At 33.8% G+C, this 21,410-nt stretch overlaps 2 protein-coding genes across 2 annotated transcripts in view; both read right to left on the bottom strand.

Moving 5' to 3' along the window:
• Nucleotides 1-21,410, bottom strand: part of LOC140444663 (uncharacterized) — a 129,342-nt gene that overhangs the window by 9,867 nt on the left and 98,065 nt on the right. The gene's annotated exons all lie outside the window — the stretch shown is intronic.
• LOC140437743 (uncharacterized) lies at nucleotides 5,136-9,259 on the bottom strand. The gene has a single exon (XM_072527441.1). It carries the CDS (start codon nucleotides 9,031-9,033, stop codon nucleotides 5,920-5,922), a length of 3,114 nt encoding a protein of 1,037 aa, XP_072383542.1. The 5' UTR covers nucleotides 9,034-9,259; the 3' UTR covers nucleotides 5,136-5,919.

The raw sequence follows: 21,410 nt of genomic DNA, 5'->3' as shown, positions 1-21,410 counted from the left end.
AGGCGTATTTATGCTATTACTAATAGATCAAGTTAGACATAATATTTTTGATAAAAAGGTACCAAAATCATACGTTTGCGAAAACTTCATTTTCGGCGAATGCAGAGGCAGTAAGGGATATGAAAAAACGAGATGAAGCTAAATCCAACAATGGAACAAAACAAGTTTTGGTTTTTGAACTTCAAAAAACTTTACCTACACCAATATTATCCACTGGTGTAGTATATTACAAGCGATAACTCTGGATATACAACCTTGGTATCTATGATGAGGTAAATAATGTTGGTCACATGCATGTTTGGGGCCAACAGACAGCTTGCAGAGGAGCCCAAGAAGTGGCTTCTTGTCTTATTTATCACATTCAGAACTGATTACCTACAGCAACCAAAGAAATTACTCTTTACAGCGACAGTTGCGGTTTTCAAAATCACAACATTATAGTTGTGTTGGTACTGAGCAATATTTTGCAAAACTCAAAACAAAAATTTAAATTTTTTTATACCTGGCCATAGCTTTTCTAGCTGCAATCAAGATTTTGGTATAATAGAAAGAAAAAAGTATCATCCTCACATTTTTCATCAAAATGATTGGCTAAATGTAATTAAAAGGCTAAAAAGAAAACACCATAATTTGTTAAGCATCAGATGACAGCAGATCAATTTTTTACTACAATAAGTTTGGAAGAGTCCATAGCTTACTAAAAAAGATCTATAGAGGAACAAAAAGTAGAATGGATCAGAATCAGATGGATGCAACTACGCAAAAAGGAGCCCAAGTGTTTAAACAATTTCTGTCCAAAAATTTTGCCCGGCACAATTCAGATCTTTGTAACTGGGACATTTTTGAACAGGAATCCACAAATAAACCGAATCAGAAAGATTATTCCTACGGGAGCGGCCTAACAAACTGGACTATACCTAAAGAATTGTTAAAACATGGCTGACAAAAACCAACTGAAAAATTTAAACGCTCTTCCACTAAATTTCAAATTCGCCTATAGTAGTATGATCTCCACAGTTATGGAGTTATTCACGAGATTGTTAGAAGTGAAATTAGAAGTAAGAGTTTTAAATAAAGGCGAACATCATTACACCAGGCGGTATTTGTTGTAAAACACATTTTTTTGCTAATCGCTTCGAAATAATATTAGAAATGATAATCTCACTATGGACTTCAAAACATCCACTACGGACACTTCAAAAATTGGGCTTAATTTTTTTATTAATCAATTTGTGAAAAAAATTTAAAAAATTCAATGCTATATCTGGGCAGCAATGCATTTTCGAAAAATTTTGTAAAGACAAAAAGTTTTACAATTAAATTTTCTACAAGATTTAATTGATTGTGAATTTACAAAATAATTATTATTATTGCCAAATTTGCAAAAACCATTAAAAAAGAGTCAAAATCAATGTTCTTCCAATAACTATTTTCAGGTAATTAAAAGCCATTTAGAACGTTTGCGAACATTTGCCCAGAAAATCTTCTAAAAAAAAAGACTACATAAAATTTTAGCACAATCAATTGAGTAGTTTTTGTAAAATAATTTTACAATCTAAATGTTTGTGCTTAAATGGAATGCAAAAGAAAATAAACTCACAGATATTGAAAATACTCAAAAAAACTAGAAAAAGAAGAATAGATGGATGAAAAGGAAACAGAAAATGCAAACTAAGAGGAAAATGAGTCAAAGTATATTCAGAATAATAAGAAAAATACAAAAAAGAGAAAAATAATTAAGAAAATGGCAAAAAACATTGGAACATGGAACGTGAGGATGCTGCTGGAAACAGAAAAAATGAAAGAACTACCGACACAGTTAAAACAATACAAGATGTATATTGCAGGAATTCAGGAAACCATATGGGGGGACATGGAAAAATCGAAAAGTAAAATTATACAGTATGGTATGCAGGCGAAGAAAAACAGGGATATGGAGGAACGGCTTCTATGGTGATAAGAGAAATGAGACATAAAGTTATCGAATTTAAACCCATAAGTAAAAGAATATTATACATAAGAGTAAACAGCAAACAGAACAAATTGTTCATAATAAATGTCTATGCACCCACAGAAAACACTGATGACTTGTCAAAACAGCAGTTGTATGAAACACTAGAAGAAAACGCCCAGAAATCCCCGGAAAAGATATATTAATTCTTATAGGAGATTTTAACGCCCAAATAGGTAAAGAAAATTGCTTCAGAGAGGTTGCAGGTGCAAACTCAATACATAACACAACAAACAATAATGGAGAAAGACTATACAATTTAGCAGCGGCATTAAACATGGACATAAGTAGCATGGGATATAAACACAAAAACGTACACAAAATAACATGGATGAGACCAGGAAGTCTGAAGGGAAATAAAATAGACCATGTACTGATTAAAAAGACACAAAACAATCGATAAATGAAGTTAGATCTCACAAAGGGGCCAACATCGATTCGGACCATATGCTAGTAATTACAAAATGTAAAATAATAACATCAAAGAATGAAAGGCGAAAAGCACAGAGAAAATGGGACGTAGATAAATTAAAAGAGAAAGAAGCAATAAGAAGATTTGTACAAGAAGTAAATACAGAGATGCAGTTCAAAGAACAATAAATGGAGGAACAGTGAAAAAAAATCAAACAAGGAATAAACAATGCAACAGGGAAAGCGGTTGACAAAATCCAAAATAAAAGAAAAAAGTAATTGGTTTGATGACGAGTGCAAATTAGCTGTGGAAGGAAAGAATAAAACAAGATTTAAATGGTTAAGCACAAGCAAAGAAGAGGAACGAGAAGAATACAAAGATCAAAGGCAAAACACAAAGAAATTATTTAAATTGAAAAAAAAATCAAAAAGTAGAAGAAATTATGAACGAGATAGAAATAGAAAATAAAAGACACAATTCAAAACCATTGTACCAATACTTAAAACTAGGTAACCGAAAAAGAACAGCTTATATAGCTATAGAAACAGAAAAATGGCAGAAGTATTTCGAAGAACTATATTAAGAAACGGATCGAGAAGAAGAAGGAGAAAAAATAACGAACACAGAATAATAATAAGAAGAAGAATTTACTTATACAGAAGTGAAAGAGAAAACAGCGGGAGGAGACGGAATATGTACAGAACTTATAAAATACGGTAGGGAGGCACTAGAGAGACAGATTTATGAACTAATACGGAATATATGGAGTAAAGAAATAATGCCCGATGAATCGAAGAAGAAGTGAAATCCCAAAACAAGGAGATCATAGAATATGCAAAAACTACCGAGCAATTAATTTACTGAATGTAACATATAAAGTAATGACTGGTATAATTAGAGAACAAAGCATAGGGAATTACCAGTACACAAGAAAATCGCAAGAGAATGCAGCGATTACCGCACCATAAGCTTGATGTCTCATGTGCTACAGTTACTAGTAAAAGTTATCCATAAACGAATATATCACAAACTGGACATAGTTAATGATACACAATTTGGTTTTCGCAAAGGTCTAGGAACGCGTGAAGCTCTTTTTTCGCTTAATATGCTGATACAAAGATGCCTGAACGCCAATCAAGATATATACACATGTTTTATTGACTATAATAAAGCATTCGATAAAGTACGACATGAACAATTAATGAATGTCCTGAAATCAAAGAAGATTGGCTACAACGACCTCAGGATCATATCAAATTTATACTATAAACAACGAGCAAAACCACGTTAATACATTAACGAACAGCTGTCAGAAGAAATTGAAATTAGATGCGTATTTTCGCCAATTCTTTTTAATGCCTACTCCGAAGAGATCCTGAAAAACTCTTGAGGGTGAAACAGATGGAATAAAGGTAAATGGAGTTCCCATTAACAACATTAGATATGCGGACGTCACTGTGATCTTATCCGAAAATATTGAAGATATTCAGAGACTGGTGACCAGAATAGCGGAGTATGGAAAAAGTACGGTCTAACAATGAACGTCAAGAAGACGAAATTTATGAGAATATCTAAAACTCAAAGAAATAACGAGAATCTTTTAATAAACTGAACCAACGTCGAACGAGTGGACAAATATGCATATCTGGGAACAATGATTAACTTCACAAGTGATTACATTCAGGAAATCAAAATCAGAATAGAAAAGGCTAGAGCAAATTTCAACAAAATGAGAAGAGTGCTATGTACAAGGGATTTAAAATTGAAACTAAGAGTTAGGTTGGCGAGGTGCTATATTATTTCGACTTTGTCTTATGGAATGGAATCTTGGATCTTAAATGCGACATCAATGAAAAAACTGGAATCATTCGAGCTGTGGGTGTATAGAAGAATTCTGAAAATATCGTGGACAGAACACGTCACAAACAAAGAGGTTCTGAGAAAGATGAATAAAGAAATAGAAATTTTGAATATAATTAAAACAAGAAAATTGGAATATTTCGGAAATATTACACGTGGAGAGAAATACACCTTGCTCCAACTGATTATGCAGGGAAAGATCCAAGGAAAGAGAAGCATAGGGAGGCGTAGAATGTCATGGCTGTGCAACCTGAGAGAGTGGTACGAATATATATCAAATGAACTTTTCAGAACAGCCGTCTCAAAAGTCCGAATAGCTATATACGATGTAAAATTTTTTACACATAAAAGTATATCCAAACTTTCCGATAAAATTAGCATAATTGAAATCCGTTAAATAGAAGAGCTTGGGAAATTTTTAAAGAACTGTACAATTTTTAAGCTAATAAACAAATAGAATAATTTTTCAATTACAAGTAAAATATAATAATAAAAGGCTTAGATTAGAATAGATTGTATCTCATAAAATTATTTAATTTCTTATTTTTTGAATGTTTTATATTTTACACCAATAAAATTATATGAATTTAAAATTTTTTTGCATTCAAATACTTTAAAAAATGACCTAATAAGTAATCGATCCAGGATTTATTAAATTAATTTTTTATTTAATAATGTATTAAATCTCGAATCGATTACTAAAGTCATTTTTTAAACTATTTAAATGCAAAAAAATTAAATATTCATATAATATACAAAAAATAAAAATTAGATAATTCTAGAAGACATAACTGTAAAATCTCTTTTAATCTAAGCTTTTTATTAATATGTTGTATTGTAAATTGAAAATTGAAAAAATTATTCTATATTTTTTTTAAATAAAAAATTTTTTTCCCAAATCGTTTAATAAAAAATTAAGCTCACCTTTTGAAGTGAAATTATCATCCCTGATAATATTTCGAAGCAGTTAAAACAAAAAAATACGATACTATACGATGTACTCAACCCAAAACTGATACCGCCTCGTCTACAAGGCTTTCGAAGAAATAGATCTACAACAGATGCAATTTTATAAGACAACTTAAACAGACAAATTCATCGAATAAAACAACTCGCTATTGATTTACTTGATAGACTTGACAAAGGCATTCGACGGACATCCTGATAAAATGCAATATACGGATACATCGTCGAAGAAATTTTGAATGTATGGATACAGATACAAACAACTAGCATTTTCTTCTAAAGAATGGTATTAATAGGAATAGTAGGATCAAATATATCAAACAAAGAATGAACAAGCTTATGGATGATACAAAAATAGATGAAAAATGAAAACATGGAAGAAATACCTAACGGATGAAAGAAGGGATAAAAAATATAGATAATAATCATAGTACAAAGAAATTGAACAATAAATTTTAGAAGAACTGAAAGAAAATGATTTTTATGTAAAAACAGTTAGAGCTTTGACAATAGCAAAAAGCTTATGAATGCAATGAGCTTAAAAATAATAGCAAAACATTTTAAAAACTTAATATTAAACATCTGACAGAATTGATGAAAATACAAAAATAAAATGTGTTGAACTGCGAAGTAAATATAAAATTGGACGATACATAACCTAATTCGTTACTTATGTAATCACTGTCGATGGTTTCATCACCCTAACAACACTAGTTTTCCTTCCCAACTCCTTACTCAGAATCTTAGCGTTTGGTGATAGCTTATCATCTACCTCTTTGTATTCTTTGGCTTCAAGTGCCTTATAATCCGGAGTTTTTGGCTCGGAAATGTCGATGTCGTAAGAAAATTCTTCGTTATACTGTTCAGGCACATATTCGTTGTCCTTCTCGTAAAGGCTGATTTGTTCTGCACCGTCCTCGTACCCCTCTAGGTCTCTTTTTGGTCGGTTATTTTTATCCCTATATTCTGAGGCGCTGTAGTCGTGGTCAAAGGGAACCGCTACAGGTTTGTTTGCTTTGTAGAGCTCGGAAAGGCTGCCGATACGCCAGACACCTGAGTATAGAGGGTGAATCACTGTCTTGTCTGTAGATTCGTGATTGTCTTTATCAGTAAATTGCTTCTTGGGTTCAGACTTAACATAATTCTTTACTTTGTCTTTCGGAAACTTGTGTTTGTTATTCTTCTCTAGATTTTTAGTAAAAGCATCTTTGATTTTCTTGTAACTATCATGTACGTTAAAATCTTTGACCTTTTCTTTTTCTTTCAGCGATTTTGATTTCTTTTCATCTTTGTACTTAAACTTTTCAATATTTTTCGATGAATCTCTTTTTTCATCACCATCATCATCGGCAGAATTGAGATTTTTATAATAGTTGTCATTTTCTTTTTCCTGTTGTTTAATATTCTTTTTATTTGTTGATTTGTCTTTTTTAAATGCTTTATAAAAATCTTCATATTCCGTTCCTTGTCCCAACTTCGGAAACACTGAGGGGAACTCCTGTTCATGTTGCCGTTCCAGTTCTTTGATTTTTGCTATTTCTTCGTTTTCGTTATCATTGCCATTATTAGCTTCTTCCCTCTCATCTTTAGACTTTTGTTTTTCATTCTTCGATTTAGATTCTTCATTTTCATCTCTGGATTCTTCATTTTCGTTTCTGGATTCTTCATTTTCGTTTCTGGATTCTTCATTTTCGTTTCTGGATTCTTCATTTTCGTTTCTGGATTCTTCATTTTCGTTTCTGGATTCTTCATTTTCATTTCTAGCTTCTTCATTTTCATCTTTTGATTCTTCTTTTTCTTCGTTATCAGAAGATTCAGATGCATGTTCGACTCTTGCATCACCTTCAGATATTATTTGTTCCCGAATCTTGTCATAGTCTGGCGGGTTGTAATCTCCAAAGTGGGTTTTTATAAAACTGTCTATATCTTTACTGTCGTAGGTTGTATCTCTAGCCTTTTCGTACTCTCCATCCGGCTCTTCGTCTTTAACTTCTTCCTTCTCTTCTTCTTGTGTAGTTTGTTCTTTCTGTTTTCCTTTAGGTAAATCATCTTCATCAACTTCTTGATTAGATTTTTCAGTTTCTTCTTTTTTAGATTCTTCTTTTTGTGCTTCAGCTTCATTTTCGTTATCTTCTGCGTTATCAGAGATATGTTCTACTTCAAGGTTTTCTTTAGCATTATTGTCAAATATATTAACAGTCTTTCTATCATCAGTATCTTCGCCTTCTGCTTCTTTGTAATTTTGCTTTTCGTTTGTTTCTTCAAGTTTATCTTCGTTTTTGTTTTGTTCAGATTTTTCTCCACTTGCTTCCTCGCTGTTAACTTCAATCTTAAAATCCGATTGAGGTTTGGCATAAAAATCTAATGGGTTACCTTCTTGAATATAGTTTATAATCACTGGGGTGTCAGCTGGTATCTCTTGTTGGTAATTTTGAGGAAATGAATATATATTAAAAGGAGCATTTTCATAGTTACCTTCCTGTGCATATGGCAATGAAAACTGTTGCTGATTATTATTAGGATTTACTTGTTCCGTTTGGTCAACTTCTTGTTGTTTATTCGCAGCATCTTCTTTAAATTTCTGTTTATAAAAGTTCAGTAATTCAGCATTTACTACTTTTGAAGTAAGGTAAGATGGTTCTGCTTCTTCATTGCTAACTTTAATTGGATTGTTTTGGATATTTTTCTGGTTGAAGTAGTTAAGAAGCTCTGCATTAACCACCTTTGATGTTAGATATGAGGGTTCTTGATGAAAATCATCATTGTATGGTGCTTTTTGGATATATGTTACAGGAGTAGATGGTGCCGAGACAGAATCTTTGGCGTAAACACCTATATTGTTAATAATTTTTAAACTACGTACTTTGTTTTCCTTGGGTAAGGGTAGCTCCTCGTATTTGGATAACTCTTGTGGAATTGCATTTGGATTATTCACTGCCATCAGGTTTGTAGCGACTTGAGAAGCTGATTCTTGGGGAACTATATACTTGTAGCCTTGTTCGACTTTCCAGGGAGCATTTTTCCAGTAGTTTTGAAAGTCCTCTTTAAATCTCACTTTCGACGCATCTCCATTATTAACAACTTCTCTTTTTGTTTCTGTTAATTCTTCTAAATTTGTGTAGTCTGGTATATCGATATGAAAACGTTTGGGCCGATCTTCGTATTCCTCTCGTTCCTGCTGTTCTTCATAATCAACTGACCTTTCCCTATCTCTTTCCTGTTCTCTTTCCCTTTGTCTGGGAGAAGGTGGTGGAGGCAGCGGTGCTTGCAGTACTGCTGGAGCTGGAGCAGGAGCTGCAGGGGGAGCTACTGGAGCCGAAGCAGCTGGAACCGGTACGGATAATCCCGGTGGTGACACAACTACAGCAGATATAACAGGGTCGTTTTGAGGGGGTGAAGCATTTCTATCCCAGTTTAAATTAATACTGAATTGCCGTCGAACACTCTCGGTTAACAAGTTAGGGGCGGCTATCACAGGAGAAGCAGCTGCCGCTGCCGCAGGTGGAGCGGCTGGTGCTGGAGCTGGAGCCGGGGCAGGAGCTGGAGCTGCTGCTGGGGCAGGCGCTGGAGCTGGTGCAGGTGCAGGTGCCGGTGCAGGTGCACCTGCTGGAAACGCAGCGGGGATGTTAATCACTATCCTAGGCCGTTTGAACACATCGTACCCGAATAAATCACCAACGCTAGTAAGAAACGTTTGTATAGTCCTGGGGTTTCTAGGAGGCGGATTCTGCGCGCACACTAACACTGCAAACAACAAAACATTTATAAATTTATACAGTAACATCGTGCATATCGCTTTTTGAACGATGGTGTTATCACAAGTGCATAAATTACACTGAAGCTTTGTTCTAAAATGATTTCACTTGTTACAATCGATTTATTTGTCAGAGAAAGGAGAATTTTTTTCAGATTGACATTATTATAGGTTGAATATTGCGTTTTTCGCGAAAGTGGTGATTTTACGTAAGACTATTATTTGATTGACTGGCTGTTAACGCATCGGTGCATTGCTGTTTGCTAGCTGAGACTGTTTTAGTAACGATTATTCAAAATAATAGAACATATTTTACGATTAAATACTCCGGTAAACCACTGGCATTGGCTATAATTCAGTATGTAATTGGGTTGTTTAAAAAAAGTAGGGTTTTCCGCGTATTGTTGCGTTATCGTTCAATTGGGAGATTAATAAACTTATTTTTTACATGACCAACGTGGTTATTCACTTTAAATAAATTATTTACGTGTATTAAAATTGATTTGTATATGCTTTTATAAAATTCTTATGAACTCGAGATAATTTAGTAATTAAATTATTTGAATAAACGTCTATTTCACAGCATTTCTTATTCAACCAATTTTTTCTTTAGAATTTCTCTGTGTATCTTGGCATACCGTGTTTTGTTTATAGTTTTAATGATCCTTCTGTTGCATCCTGACCTTTTCTGTTATCAGTTGTAGCTGGTAGTAGTTCTTGATTTATCCTTGTTTCAACGTTAAATTTTGTTTCTTTGTGTAGACAGATCGATGTTGTGTCTAATGTAGCTTTGTTTAGATTGTTTTAGATTTAATCTGATTTCAGCAACAACCGGATTGTGATCAGAACCTACGTCAGCACCTGGATATGACTTTGCGAATTTAATAGAATGTCTGGATCTTCTTCCCATAATAATATAGGTTTCTAGCAAGCATTGGAGTAGCCCAATATTGGGTCGAAAAAGTTCTGAAAACGAAAAAGTAAAAAAAGTGCTGTTGGATAACAGAAATACATTTACTGGACAAATTAACAAATTAGGTCATTTCTATCATAAAATAAAGAAAAATTATAAATTTTTACTCCCAGTAAGCAATAAAAATACAATTATCTAACTATTATATGTATACTAAAATAACATAATAGGTAAAAAATTGCAGAAACACGCTAGTTTCCTTATTAAGACTAAAATTAAAACTTACGAAGGAATGAAACAATCATAAAAATATCTTACTCGTTATTAGGTATTATTCTTCTAATTAATAGAACATTTTTGCTCTAGTTTTAGACTTATTTGATCGTCGATTTACATTTTAAACAACATCGCTATATGTACCAGCAAATAAGTAAGAGAAAATTTATAAAAAAAAATTAGTCCAACTCCAAACAAGTATGTACATACATGCGTTTTTTTTAATGAAATATTTATAGAATTCGCTGGATGTTATGAAACAATAAAATTATTATGAGCTAACAAGAACAAGTAATTTCTTATCACTTGAAGACCTTATTGCAACATAATGGTAAGTCACAAAATTATAAAGCTGACATATTAAGGTTAAAAGTTTTAAAAAAATCTTAAAAATATTTATTGAATTTCAGAAAACCAAAACTCTTGTTATTTAATTGTGTTATTCATTAAAACTCATAAGAATTCATTATTTTACAGAAAAAACCAAATTTATAAACAAAACTAGGTTTCTTAATATTGTTCTAAAGCTATTTTCTTGTGGCATTTTAAATTAATTACTAGTTAAATGGGAATAAGCCACAATTAAAGGTTAAAATACGTTTATTGACGTTTCAATTTCCACTTCGGAAATCGTTCTCAAAATACAAACATTAGTAAATTAGTAGTAAAAAGTGAAAAATTCTTCTAATAATTTAATTTTATCTGACTCATCTATATTGACAATTCAGACATACATTATACATTTTAAAGTAGACAACTTTAAAATGATATTGCCAATATTGTTGAGTTGCGTTCCTGGGACGACTTTACTTATAAGATAGTTCATTCGATTACATGAAATCAACTTTAACTTGAGAATATCCGTCAGAAAAGATCATAACATGTAATTCGTCTTTAAAAAGACAAATAGATGCCATGATGATAGTAAAATTCTCCTGTTAGTAATTCGATACTAAATTATGAGGGAAAAACCAGGAAAAAACCTCATAATACTATCCCGACATGGTAAGTATTTGATCGTGCATTTAGTTTACCTTCAAATAAATTTGGTGTTTATTCAATATAGATGAGTCAGATAAAATTAAATTATTAGAAGAATTTTTCACTAAGTAACAAAAAACAAAATTTGTTTAATTTACTAATGTTTGTATTTTGAGAACGATTTCCGAAGTGGAAATTGAAACGTCAATTAACGTATTTTAGCCTTTAATTGTGGCTTAATCCTATTTAAATAGTAATTAAAACTAGGTTTATTTAAAAAAAATGTGGCTTAAATCTTCTTCAATTTAGAAAATCGTCAAACTACATTGGAAAAAGAACAATAAAATTATCTATCTATCTATATAAGAATTTTTACAGCTGTCGCCACCTTCCTTCTTTCAGCCAACGTCTCCAGTCCTTTCTGTTCTGCCATTCTCCATCTCTAAGGTCTCGTCTTTCCATGGCCTTGTCCACTTCATCCCTTCATGATCTTCGAGGTCTACCTCTTTTCCTCCTTCCTATTGGGCTCCAATCCGAAATCTTTGCTATCCATCTTGTATGATCTGTTCTTCTCACATGTCCATACCAAATTAAACGTTTTTCTTCGATGTAGCTGAGTATATCTTGTTCTACTGCCATTCTTCGTTTTATCTTCTCATTTATGATGCGATCCATTTTTGTCACTCTGCAGCTTCTTCTCATGAACTCCATTTGAGTTGCTGTGATTTGGACCTGTTTCGTTTATTTATTACCCAATTATCTGCTCCATAGGTAATTACACTGCGTACCAAGGTGTTATAAATTCTCTTCTTTTATTTCTGGTAATCTGTCTATCCCACAGTACCCCGTTCATTTGTTTAATACATGTTCTTGTCTGTGCTAATCTGCTGGTTATCTCTTGCTCGTTAGTTCCATTTTTTGAGAGTATGAATCCTGAATATTTGAATTTGTCAGTGCCGTTAATTTCCCTATTGTTAAATATTCGGTCTTTTTTATATTTATTTCCAGTCCATTTTTGTGTATTCCTTTTCCAATTTTCGGAGCATATAGCACAGATCTTCTTCATCTTGAGCCGTTACCACTTGGTCATCTGCAAAGCTTAATGTGTACAGAAAGTTGTCCCGTATTGGTATTCCCATCCCTTCACATTTCCTTTTCCATGGTTTTAATATTTGTTCGAAGAATATCTTGAACAGTGTCGGAGATGTAGAGCATCCCTGCAATAAGCCTTTTGTGGTCTTAAATTCGTTGGAATATTTATTGCCGGTTTTAACTCTTACCTTGTTGTTGTTGTAGAGGTTTTTTACGGCTTCTATTAACCTCTGAGTTATTCCGATTTCCTTCATCGTGTTCCATAGTTGTTTTCTGGGGACCGTGTCATATCTCTCTCTCCAATGGCGCTACAGCCCAAATCGGGCCTTGGTCTCCTCCAAACTATGCCTCCAACCTTGTCGGTCCCGCGCCGATCTTCTCCAGGTTCTCGCGTCTAGCAAATTTTGCGCGTCCGCTGCCACTTCATCCTCCCATCTTTTCCGTGGCCTTCGTTTTGGTCTTGCGCCCTGCATTTTACTATCTAGGGCTAGTTTCGGCAATCTTTCTGTCTCCATTCTTACTACATGACCAACCCAGCGAAGTGTCATATGCCTTTTTTAAATCTATGAATACCATGTGTACTGGTCTATTTTTTGCCATTTTTTTTTTCAATTAATTGTTGGAGTGTATATATGGGGTCTATGCAAGATCTTCCTGCCGTAAACCCCGCCTGATCTTCTCCGATTTTATTTGAGATAGATTTTTCCAGTTTTTCTTTCAGTATTTTTCCATATAACCTGCCCATACATGCTATCAAACTGATGCCTCTGTAGTTCCCGCATTTCTTATCTACCTTTCTATGTATTGAGGTTATATATGCTTTGGACCATTCATCTGGTATTTCGTTCAGGTTTATAGCGTTACTGAACATTTCGTGTATAATTCTGTGTAGTTTGTCCGTTCCGTACTTAATTAGTTCATTAACGATTCCTCCTGGCCCCCTGATTTTTGTTCTTTAAAGTCTTTATGGCATTCTTTACTTCGATTAATGTTATCTCAATCTGTTCTTCATTCTGATTTTGTTGTTGTTCCTGTTCTGTGTCTGTCTCTATGAAATCTGAGCGGTTTTCTGTGAGTAGTTCTTTATAGTAGTCTTCCCACTCTTTTTCTGATATGTATTGTATTTGGACCTTTTTGTTCAAAGGTCCAAATACAATAAAATTATATATCTACAATTTCCACTTCTTCATTACAATTATCAGTAGCTTATTTTAACTAATTATAAAAAGTATGGTAGACTGGCGGAATATAAGGTAATAAACTTTTTATATTTTTTGTTGTATTTTCTTCAATTACCAGAGCCTCTTTGTATTTTTTGTAAATGTTTGACAACTCCATTGTTACATGTCAGCCTTTTCTTATGACATTAACTTCTTGATATTCTCCATTGATACTATGTTTGACAAAAAATTATCCTAAATTTTGTAATTTTAAATCGAAAGCTGTATGTTCCTGCAAAATCTAAGCTCTGCTTGTCAAGAAAACATGCGTTTTTATTACCATTATTGAGAAGAGGTTTAAAACTGTAAAAATCATTTTGTGTCATCTGGGTAACAACAAAAGGGTTTTTTTTTGCTTTCATAATTATATTCACCCAACCGTCTGGCGAATAAATTGTAACTGGTGCACGGTTTCTCTGGTGATTTTCAATTTGAGAAAAGTCTCTGTCTGATCAAATAACAGAATGACCACCAACCAAGAAGTTATATAGAGAAGGAATATAATAAAACACCTTTCTTGGATGTTTTAATCTCAAAGAACGATACTGGATATGAGACTCAGGTGTATAGAAAACCAACACACACCAACAGATATCTAAATTACAAATCAAATCACATCAATAGTAAAAAGGAAATCTGGATAAATTTCTATAAGAAATGTATCTAATTGTTGCTACGCCACTGGTAGCAATACCCTTACACGTCTTAAAATCTACCGAGGTAAATTCTCCAGCAAATTCTCATGAAAGCCGATAATGTATTGAAAAGTTATTTTTACTCACAGATTAACTTTCTCCGACTAATTCCCAAAATTTTCCTGTTAGAAAGAATTCAAAAGGTGAGTTTTACCTACTTCTGTATAGAAATATCGAAGTTCTCCCCCGTTCCCCGCAAATCCCTTGCAATAGTCATGCATTGCAATCAGAATTTTAAGTATTTCAGTATAAAATTGTATCCCAGCTTTGCTAGTCGCTATTTGGTTAGAGGTTTAACTCTCGCATATTAGTTAGTGTTAGTTTCGTATTTGATCATATTCGACGCATTTCTGGTTTAAGATTTTAGACTCTCGCGTATTGAGTATACCTACATTCAATTATTAAACTACATATTGTTTAAACTGCTTGTGTTCTTATTTCCCACGCCAGTGGGTGGTCCTTCAAGTTGGAAGTAATTACAGGACTTAGTACGCTCTAAATGGTAGCAAGATCGCCATCCTAATTTGTAGAACAAATATCCGTTTGATTCTATCATTTTTTAGAGTTGGTTAGTGAGTTATCTTCTAATGCTTTTTTAGCAACGTTCAAACGATTTATTTCCCGTCGAGGCAATCCCCACACTATACATAGTGACAACGGGACTAACTTTGTTGGTGCCAGTAATCAACTTAAGGAATTAAGTAATTTTTTCACATTAAATTCTGAATTTGACTTTTTGAATTTTGAATTTTGTTTAATGAGTAATTCTGTATTGACTTTCGAGGAGTTATATACCGTTTTAATCCAAATAGAAGCTATTTTTAATTTTCGACCGCTTTATGCATTATCTAATGATCCTAATAATTTACAACCATTAACTCCTGGGCATTTCTTAACCGGTACTCCCTTAACCGCATTTCCTGATATTGATCCCTTAATCTTGCTAGAAGATATCGACTGTTCGAGTTATTGGTTAATCTAACTCTTGGAAGGGTCAAAGGATCCAGATTTATCGATTGTTCCAAAGTATCCTTCTTAATGAAGTTAGTATAAGAATAGAAAGCATTCTTATAGCCAATCATGCGGTATTTCTCCTGTTTCATAAACTGTATTAAAAAGTTTAGTAAGCACATCTATATTGTCTTTTTTAATAACTTAATAGCTTAACAGGCATCTCATCTGGACCAGGAGCCTTTCCATTTTTCATATTCTTGAGCGTATATAGTACCTCTGCATTTACTATTATTGGTCCGCTGTCTAGTTCTTTTGATATTGTTGGACTGAGTCTTTCATATTGAAAGAGGCCTTCTATACTTTCCATGTTCGTATTTTTGTTTCGTTGTCTGCTGCTATCTGCCTGCTGCCGTCAATTGGTTTATTTCTGTGTCTGCGTCTGTAGCTTGCGGTGATTTCTCTAATCTTCTTATCTATGTTAAACGAATCGTGTAAGGTACAAAGGACGTCCATAAAATGGTACAATTTTCAGTGACAATAAAGCATATTTCTATTCTATTCCATTCTAGTTAAAATCACTCAGAATTCAGATTGAGAGTTATACTAACCACCAATCAAGATATTTATTTTTCAGATTTTTTAAAAGAGTAGATTCATATATAGAATCTTAAAATACTTCAATTTTCGAATATTAATTTCCTTAAAACTCTAAATAAATTCGGAAAGGGAGTTTCTATTGACTATGAATCACCATGTTTTTCACACATTTTTTCACACTTTTTAAAATATTATTGGAGTACAAAAGCGTATAAAGAAGTATGGATTATATATTAAAGTTTATGGATTAAACGTAAAAAAACATTTACAAATAATATTTATTTATTTTACACGCATTAGAATCTCAAAAAAGTTTAATATAAAAAGCTTAGGAGAAGGACTCTGGCTGGCGCCCTTAGTTTAGAGTTAATCTTGGCACTTTTTTTGAGCCAGTCCGGCACTGTACACATGGTAAAATAAATTTAACTTTCTTTAAAAATTTGCTGCCGCATTTATTACAGAAAATTCTGTAATTTCGTTTAATTACTTCATCAATTTAGTCGTTGTTCCCAATCTGCCAAGGTGATAATTTTTATAACATTTTTAAAGAAATTTGATCATATTTTATTTTTATTATCTATCTAGTTAAGTAAAACTTTTGTTAAACATATGATATAAATTAATTTCTGAATATTCTATACGACATATATTCATAATTTTCTGACAAAAAATCTTTTTACAACGAGCTGCATTTTCTGTAGTGACAGCTCGCATTTATCAAAAACTTTTTAACCAACATTTCAAGTTTTGCCCTCTATCAAGTAGCACAGCTGGAAATTTATTAAAATATTAATCTCCTTAGCATTTATTACAAAACATTTTTGCTATGGGAATAGACCAAGCCTCGTAGAACGAGTGGCAGACCGCTTTAAAGCGAAACAACAAAAATTGTTACCCACTGTCTCCGAACAATTGCATAACTTGCTGGAAAAACTAATACAAGAAACAACTTTCGCCTGGTCGCAGACCAATTCTAGACAATTCGAATTAAAGATCGATTTAAGATGCTGTGATGCATTTTTTTATAATCTAGGCCAATCTGAATATTGTCTGAAACTACTTATTTACTTAATGTGACATGTGAATGACAAAGACTGTTTCAGAGGTGTATCAGTAAAAAAATATACCGATAAAATGAAAAACTTTGTAATTACACTCACCAGCACTAACAAAAATAGTAAGAATGTCCTCCTTCTTATAGTTCCGTGAACATATAGTCCGTTGGCGAATTATCTTAGGGCCAAACGTCTGTATTTGCGGTACCTATGCAAATGCTCACCACTGTTATTTATGCCTGTTAAGTTCTTTATATTCTGTACCCATGACATTTGTCTCTGATCTACTTCTCTTCTGCCCTTAATCTTTCCTTGGATAATTAGTTGAGGAATGGCGAATTTTTTTCCTCTCAGGATATGGCTTAATTATCCCATTTTTCGTACCTTGATTAAGTTGAGTACCTCTTTCTCTCTCAGTAGTTGAGCTACTTAAGACTTTCTTATTTCTCGTGGAACAGTCATCGCAAGGTCCACATTTCTAAGGCCTCTAACTTGCTAATGAAGGGTATTTTTAACGTCCATGTCCTCATGCCGTATAACAATATGGACCATACATAGGATTTAATTAACCTGTAACAAAGATTGAAAGAAAGATTGCGGTTACATATTATTATTCTCTTCATACAGGTTAGGTTTGGTTCGGACCTTTCCAAAAAGGATCTTACCTTGATTATGGGTGATTTAAATGCCAAGATTGGGAGGGGACAATCGGGAGAATTCATAGGACAGTTTGAGCTTAGAGAAAGAAATGAACGAGAAGACCGATTGGGAGAATTTGTATCAGAAGAGTTTGTATTTACTAACACTTACTTCAAACTCCCATACAGAAGATTATACACGTGGAAATAATCTCAAGATACTTTAGGCCACAGAGTCAGAAATCAAATAGATTACATTTTGATCAATAAAAGATTCCGTACCAGCATTACATAAGTCAAGACATACCCAGGACCGATATCAAGTCAGACCATAACCCACTGATTTGCAAAATGAGGGACAGGCTAAAGAAGATTCGACCTAGTGTCAACCAAAAATACGACATCAGGCTACTCAAAGAGCAACGCACAGAACAGAGTGTAAAACAGTATATACAAATACATAGCAATTTTAATACCGTTATTCAAACGGATTTAATAGACCAGAAGCTTGAAAAACTGCATAGAGTTTCACAAGACATACAAGAAAAATTCTTCAAACAACCAAAAATTAAGAAAAAATCGTAGATGACAAATGAGATTCTAGATATGATGGAAGAGAGACGAAAGGTTAAAGATCAGGACAAGACATCGTACAATAGAATATAGACAAAGAGATCAAAAAAGCAATCAGAATAGCTAAAAACACATAGCTGAGAGAACAATGTCCGAAAATACAGCTATTACAACAGAAACACGATTCATTCAATATGAACAGAAAAGTTGAAGAAGCTGCAGGCTTATACAAGCCTAGAAGAGTTGGATGTTTGGTAGACAACCAAGGTAATCCACTACTAAATGTTGAAGAGAGACTAGACACTTGGAAGAAATATGTGGAAGTAACTTTTGCAGATTAAAGGCAGATTGCCATTGAAGACATAGAATACCAAACAGGACCCCCGATTGAAGAAATCACGGCAGCTATTAGAAAAACTTAAAATGGTAAAGCTGAAGGGTCTGACAAATTTTATACAGAATTTCTGAAACTTATGGACGAACAAGGAATAAAATGGATAACGACTATATTTAACAAAATATATATAACTGGAAATATTCCCTACAGGTGGTTAAAGTCGACCTTCGTAACTATACCAAAAAAAAAATTAATGCAAAAACATGCGAGGACTACAGAATAATTAGCCTAAAGAGTCACTTACTTAAAACGTTTTTACAGAATATATATAAAACATGTGAAGAACAAGTGTCATGGACACAATTTGGATTCCGTGATACCTTAGGCACCCGAGAAGCTCTATTGGCTATACAAGTACTTATCCAGTGGTGCAAGGATGTCAACTGTGATGTATATATTTGTTTAATCGACTACAAAAAGGCACTTGATAGAGTAAAACAGGACAAGCTCATATCCATCATGAAAGAAGCGGACTGGATGATAGAGACTTGTAAATTATATATAATTTATATTACAACCAAACTGCCAACGTTAAAGTGGATGACCAGTTGACAGAGACAATCTCCATAGATAGAGTGCATTCTGTCTCCAGTGCTATTTAACGTGTACTCGGAGCGTATCTTCGAGCAAGCACTGGGACAACTACAGGAAGGCGTCTTAGTTAACGGAGTAAGTCCAAACAACATTAGATATGCTGACGACGCAGTAGTCATAAGTTGAGAATATGGCTTGGATCTCAATACGAACAAAACAATGTACATGGTAGTTAGTAAGCGCGAAATATTAAATACACATCTTTTGGTAAATCACCAGCCAATTGACAGGGTAAACAGCTACACATATCTTGGTACTAGTATAAACAGTCAATGGGACCACTCTACTGAAATAAAACAACATTGCGGCTGGAACCATCTGTACCAGGTTGGGTTATTCCTTGATCCTTCCAATTTTATCCGGTCTTGGGATCGGTTACGTCTATTAAAGAGATACTTAATATACTGCCAACATAGACACAGTACCACTTATTAAGCAAATAAATTATTGCACTATTTACTAATTCCTTTAATTATTAATTTTGATTTTCAGCTTTTTGACGTGCGTTTTCATAAGGAAGATATTTTAAAATGTATTTTTTGACTTCATTAATTATGACTTATTTAAACATTTATATGTATTTATTAAAGACTTGCCTATTTTTTACGCAAGTCAGGATTTAATTTTAAACAGTTAAAATATTACAGCTTATTATGGGAACATTATTAAATAGGGTGAAATAAAAATGCTACATCAGGTTTTGATATCTAATAAATAAAATGACTTTGTTTTCTCTGATATTTGTTTATAAAAACATGTATAATAACGCTTTAACTAGTTTAATTTCCTTTAAATCCCGTTAGAAATTAACTCATTTAAAAATACTGAATTGATTCTTAACGGAACATATATATTAAGAGGTCTCCGTTACTATTTCTAGCAAGTATTTTTCCTTTGTCGTTTATGAGGGGGTGGTCCAAATGTTTGAAACATACCTCGGTCCTAGAAGGCGGCAGAACTGCCTTCCAGCCTCGGATATCACTATTCCAGCATGGCACGATGATATCCGAAATCGCAGACACCATCGCCATCAATGCCAGAGACCTGGCAACGCAACGTCTCAAAATTCTGACGCCTTCACGCACAATTATCACGTATTCTCGCACTTTATCACTACGATTAAATTTTTCTCTCCCTCTGTTTCTCCCCGTTTATATTCAATCTCGCGCTTTATCTTCTTGCTTGCTCCTGGGCACCCTGCCTTCTTTGTTGCTCTCCTTTCTTCTCGTTCCTTTCTCTTCAATGTTCACTTCACATATCTCTAAACTGATCTCCACCAATCTGACGACCTAAACTTTTCATCCACTAGTTCCGAGACTGATTGTACCCTACTTCCTAGCTCTCTCTCTCAAGCAGGCTCTCCTTGTCCATCTATCTATCACATACCAATAGAGTGTGTAAGACAGTGCCCGATATTTCACATTTTCCAAATCTGTAAAGGTATGCCCTGAAGTAACCATGTCGAGCATCTGCGTCAGAAAGTAATCCAAACGCCGATGCCCGCAGTCCATCCATTTTCCCAGATTAGGAATCAGCGACTTCGTTCACTGTGCCACCCTTCTTATCTCGTCCCATTCTTTTTGCCATACTGTTATGGACCTCTCTGTTTCTTCTTTTTTTAACGTTCTTTTGCTATGTCTTCATTTCTTCTCTCATATATTCTTCCTCTTTCCTTTACTAGCACATACATTGGAATACACCCGTGATGACTCCCAGCACCTTGGCAAAGACTGTCCTGTAAGCACGTACCACCCTCGATAGACTCTTTCTATCTGCGCCTTTGTTAAAACTGCAGTACCCCAGACAGGCATAGCGTAGAGGACGATCGATTGCACAACAGAAGGAAACGCCTCCTTATCCCAGTGTTGGGCCCTCCAATGTTGAGCATGATCCCCCCAACGCGGTGGATCTCACCGCAGCTCTTTAAGTAAATGCTTCTATGTGTTCTCCCAACCTTCTGTTTTGACTTAGAGTCACATCTAAATACCTCACGCATTTCTTTGGAACCACTCTCTTTCCGTCTTTCCGTCTCAGTCCAAGAGACTCTTATGTTTAATATCTTCTTTGTATGCTTTCATATTACTGGGATTGGTAAAAGTATCTCTTCTGAAATAAATGAGCATTCAGTGGTTTAAACTCAGAGCAAAACGCAGATTGTCTCTTGTTGTCTCGCAGATCTTTTGAGGATAAATTTAAAGAACGATTATTAACCTAACCTACTTAATCAGCTAAATTGTCCGATGCTGTTCGTGAAAATTTTGTTAACAAAAGAAATTCAGCTCTAACAGTTTTTAATCTTATGCTCATTAACCATAATTAACGCCGCGAAGCATTTTGTGATTTTAGTATTTCATTAAGAAAATACTTCATGGAGAATGACGAATAAATAAGATATATTATAGCTAACCCGGTATTATATAAA

The sequence above is a fragment of the Diabrotica undecimpunctata genome, chromosome 1 (genome assembly GCF_040954645.1).
Source record: "Diabrotica undecimpunctata isolate CICGRU chromosome 1, icDiaUnde3, whole genome shotgun sequence".
NCBI classification, from domain to species: Eukaryota; Metazoa; Arthropoda; class Insecta; order Coleoptera; family Chrysomelidae; genus Diabrotica; species Diabrotica undecimpunctata.
This window is presented reverse-complemented; position numbering and strand designations above follow the sequence as displayed.